We start from the raw sequence: 4,821 nt of genomic DNA on the forward strand, positions 1-4,821 counted from the left end.
ATGGCGGTCTTTTCCTTCGCAATTTCTCGAAGAACTTTGTCTCCAAGGTACAGGATGATCGTGCTATACGCGAGCTCATTCATCTCTGCCTTCTCCTCTGGAGTAACAGTCTCACCGTGTTTAGCCCTTTCATCGATTTCCTTAGAGATCTTCATCTGGACAAGGATCGCTTTCATTCTTTGTCGCCACAACGCAAAATCTCCTTTGCCATTGAAGCGATCGATTTCCATCTTCGTGAGACCCATCATGTTCAAACAAATATGATGGTGATGGCTTTGATACCAATTGTAGTAACCAACTCAGCGATGAATCAAGATCACAGAGATGACTTGATCAATACGCAATCCAAGAACTTAGCACGCAAACAAATCTAAATGCGGAAAAACAATGAACACACGATATACCCTGGTTCGGCAATGTGCCTACATCCAGCAACGAAGATCGAATCACTATTAGGTTTCAGATTACACACTCGTCCTCACTTTTCCCCAAATTGTGTTTCCCTTACAATTAGTCTCTCAAAAGTGTTTCCCCAAGTGTTTGTTTTTCTAATAGAGTGAAATAAGAATGAAGTTACATTGCCTCTATCTTCATTCTCCTCTATTTATAATAAGAAAAATACAAGCATACACAACTATTAATCTCAGCCGTAGATAGCTTCCTGCACAAGCAATCTTCTGTTATGATCCAACAGTTGAACTCGTCTGCAGATTCCTGTACTAGAGCCTGTCGATGAAGCCTTGAGACTGACCTTATAACAAGGCCATTTTTGTAGTAGTGCTTGTGCTTCAATATTTGCTACCATCATAGAATATTGTACCAACTAAGCTAGGGGAAAACATCTATTCGAGATAAATACAAAGTTAATAAGAGTATTCAACTTGAGTATGTTAAAGAGAGTTCACGCATGACGCTTGAAGTTTATAAGACTAACTTTAGGGTTAGAATATGAGATATAGTTGTCTTGCTTATCCCGCTACCTCTTCCCCGGGTCTTAGTTAGTTAAGTCAGAGTGGGTAACACGCATTAAAGTATACAAAGCTCTTGGCTCTTAATTTATCTACATTTGAACCCATCGGGAAATCCCAAATCTTTAATTTTGATAATAATGATTGAAGCCTTAACTTAATTAGTTTTCCAAATTTCAGAGTTTTTGCCTAGTCTTCATCAATTACTAGCATATAGAATCTAAATAAACATGTGAATTCACTCATGGCGATTTTTGGGTTCACCTAATTAAACTTCACTTCGCGATCTTTAATATATAAGGGAATTAATTATTCATCATGCACATTGACGTCAATTCAATCCAAGAATTTTCTTGATAACCATCAATCTATACCATTATAAATACACGTACGTACAAGCACCAATTATGATGCGCCAAAAACTATGAAAAAGGGTTGGGCAATATTCATGTAAAATACTATATCAAATGTGGTTAGATTTTAAACATATCTAAAATGCTGAATAGATTACGAATTCAATGTTCCAAGTGATCTAGTTCTTCAAATTTTTCTATTTGTTTTAGCATCATGATAAAATAATTTTTTTTTTCTAGTCGAAGGCTGAGTGCTCACATAATCTTTTCATGTCAATCACGCCAATTTTTTCCCTTGTCAAAAGTGTATATATATATATGGGTAATTTAGCAAAATAGCCAACTCAAACGTTAAGAATTGCTAAATAGCCAAGGTTTTGTAAATATTAGGTAAATAACCACTCGGAAGACGTGGACCAATCAGATTATATTTTTAATTCCGGAGATTGTCCTTTTAGATTTGAATCCGGAAATTATTTGAATTTTAAATTGTTCAGGATTACCAGAAATTGAATTTTAAATTGTTTCAGAATTTCCTAAATTAAGTGTGAACAGAATTTTGGGTTTAATTTCGTTTCCTTATGTGTAGCAACTGAAATTTACGTGGGTGTTTTATTGTTATTTTGTTTCCTTGCATATTAGATGTTAGTTATTTCTTATTTACTAAATCCGAGTATACATTATTTCCTTATTAGTTATATTTTCCTTAATAGTTGTTTATTCTTGAAAACGCTCATTTCATTTCATTCAAACAACTGAAAATATCACCGATCCAGAAAATGTCTGGGTTTTCTCTGATTGAATCAGATGGGGTTCTATTTTTTAATATTTCGGCCCTTTTCGCACAGGTTTACGTAATATTACCCTTTTATTTACGTTTATTTACTATCGCTGTTATATTGCAGTTAAGCTTTTTGAACGGCAATGGTTGGAAAATCATAATCTATTGTCAGGTGGTGTAAATACAGAATATAATCAAAATGATTTACAAACTTGCCCATGAGCGCCTTATTTTTTACGGCAGCTGTTTTTGTTCTCCCCATCGTGGTTGAGCCCGATTAATCCTGTTTGCTGTAAATACGTGTTAATTTTCCTATTTAATAACTTTTTGACTTGACATATTCTGCAGTAAATACAGATAAATATAAAGAAACAACAACATGTAAAATACCTAGACACATCATATTCATGAACAACTTCGTACCTAAACCATTGACATATACATGCAAACATATTTTCATTGTTTACACCCCAAGCCATATATAAACCAAAACCCCCTAAAATCGTCCACTAGATATAACAATTTTTGGAATTTACATATTCTCTAGTAAATACATGTAAATAATCTTGTCTGCGAGTTTCTAGGGTTTAAGAAAAAAAATCAATGTTTTTGAATTATCAATACACGAATATTTTTAGCTTTAACCCAGCTGAAGAAGATGTACCCAAAATCGATGTTATTCAATAATCGATCCAAAAACAAATTAGATCTTTTTTTCTTTTTGTGAGCAAATCTCTATCAAATATTAGTAAATACTAATTTAAATAGCAAAACTATTTACATAAGCATACCAGTTATAACTTTGGCAGCCGAAATCGTTCGTCGGAGAAGATGAACGGATTTCCTCGTCGGGGAAGAAAGTAGAGCTTTCTTTTTTGCGGTAAAGTCTCTTTTATTTTTCCTAAATGTGAGAAAATGAACCGTCTAGAGCGGTTATCATTTTGAGTTTAATGACCTCGATTCTCGCATTGAAATCCCGATTTACTTGAATTTTTTTAAAAAATTATCAGCATAATCGATTGGGCGGGAAGAAATTTGGGCATTTTAGTAAACTTAGATGTTTAATTAAAATCTGCTGGCTATTTAACTAATATTTACAAAACCTTGGCTATTTAGCAATTCTCAACATTTGAATTGGCTATTTTGCTAATTATTTGTATATATATATTATAATTTGTGGGTCCATAATGCCCTAAAATAGAAAGTTTCCAAACCGTTAAAAAAATTACCCCCTTCATCAAAGCCCCTGAAGCCCGCTAAAAAATTTGTATGATTTTAATTTCTTTTTAGAGGAAACAAATTTTGTATGATTTCAAATAACTAAAACCAAATCATCATTATTAATTTTTTTTTGGGCTAAATCATCATCATTATTAATAAATCTACAATTTAACAGAAAATAATAAAAGTCAGGCAAATTTTACGTACGAACATATATTTCACAAATAAATAAAGGAATTAATTATTAATATCATGCACATTGATGTCAATTCAATTCAAGAATTTTCATGATAACCATTAATCTCCCCTTATAAATACACGTACGTACAAGCAACAATTATGATACGTCAAAAAATATTTTTATTCTCCTTTTATTAGATTTTAAGAATCGCTTTTCACCATGAATCTCCGTTTGATATTAGTCGTCGTTGTCTTACTGTACGCAAGTGGATTAAGCGAAGAAGCAGGGTTTGGTGACAGAAAAAGGATCCAACTAACAAACGACATAAACCCAGCCACCGTTCTCACAATTCACTGCAAGTCCAAAGACGACGACCTGGGTCCTCATATTCTTCAAAAAGGACAGTTTTTTTCGTTCAAATTCAGAGTCAACTTCTTTGAATCCACACAGTTCTTCTGCAACTTCCAGTGGGCATCACACGGCGTCGTTCAGAGCCATTGGGTGGACATCTTCAAGACGAACGTCTTTTACACGTATGAGTGTGACGATTGTCATTGGAAGGTCCGAGAAAATGGTGTGTGTCGTTTATATAGGAATAAAGAAGTTTGCCTCCCTTGGAAAAATGGCTGAGTAGTTTGCATCTCTTTTTTATGGACAAATTAATTAGACTCTGTCTCTGTCGGATAGTTTTTAAATAATCGTCCAGAATTTTGCCTCAAATAAAAATGATAAGAGGTTTTTGGCTGAAGAAACGTGTATGTTTGTTATATATATATATATATATATATATATATATATATATATATATATATATATATATATATATATTTATATATATTATATTTATGTATATTTTCTATTTATAACAAGAGGTTTTGTTACTGCATATAATCGTGGTTGGTAGTGTTGATTTAAATATACAATAATTTAGTCTACAAAAAACTTTAGTGACAAAGTTGATGGACGGTCCTTACTCTATATGCTCGTTTCCTAAAATCCGGCGTTTGTCCAGAAAAGTTAGCACGATTAATTTTTCAAAACCGTTGTGCAAATTTGACCTGAGCGCAAAATTAGCAAAATTGATGTGAATTTGAACTTCTGATGTAGTTTGGATATCAATAAAAAAATTAATTTATATTTGAACTTTAACTAGTTGAAACCGGTATGAATGTTATACATAAATTAAATTTAAGGGGCGCTAAATGTCAAAATTTAAAATTTACGCAGGCCAAATGTCAAAATAAATTTTAGGAAGGTAAAAAAAATCAAAGAGCAACTAAAAATTGAACTTAAAGATCGAGAAAAATAATATATTTA

The 4,821-nt window shown here is 32.5% G+C and overlaps 1 protein-coding gene across 1 annotated transcript; it reads left to right on the forward strand.

The window, feature by feature from the left end:
• Positions 1 to 3,723: 3,723 nt before the first annotated feature.
• Positions 3,724 to 4,134, forward strand: LOC149393825 (S-protein homolog 5-like). Its single transcript, XM_089618173.1, has one exon. The coding sequence runs from the start codon at positions 3,724 to 3,726 to the stop codon at positions 4,132 to 4,134; it is 411 nt and encodes a 136-aa protein (XP_089474299.1).
• The last annotated feature ends 687 nt before the right edge of the window (positions 4,135 to 4,821 follow it).

Source organism: Urtica dioica, chromosome 6, assembly GCF_054948205.1.
Source record: "Urtica dioica subsp. dioica isolate 48M chromosome 6, U.dioica_male_clone48M_v1_H2, whole genome shotgun sequence".
NCBI lineage: Eukaryota > Viridiplantae > Streptophyta > Magnoliopsida > Rosales > Urticaceae > Urtica > Urtica dioica.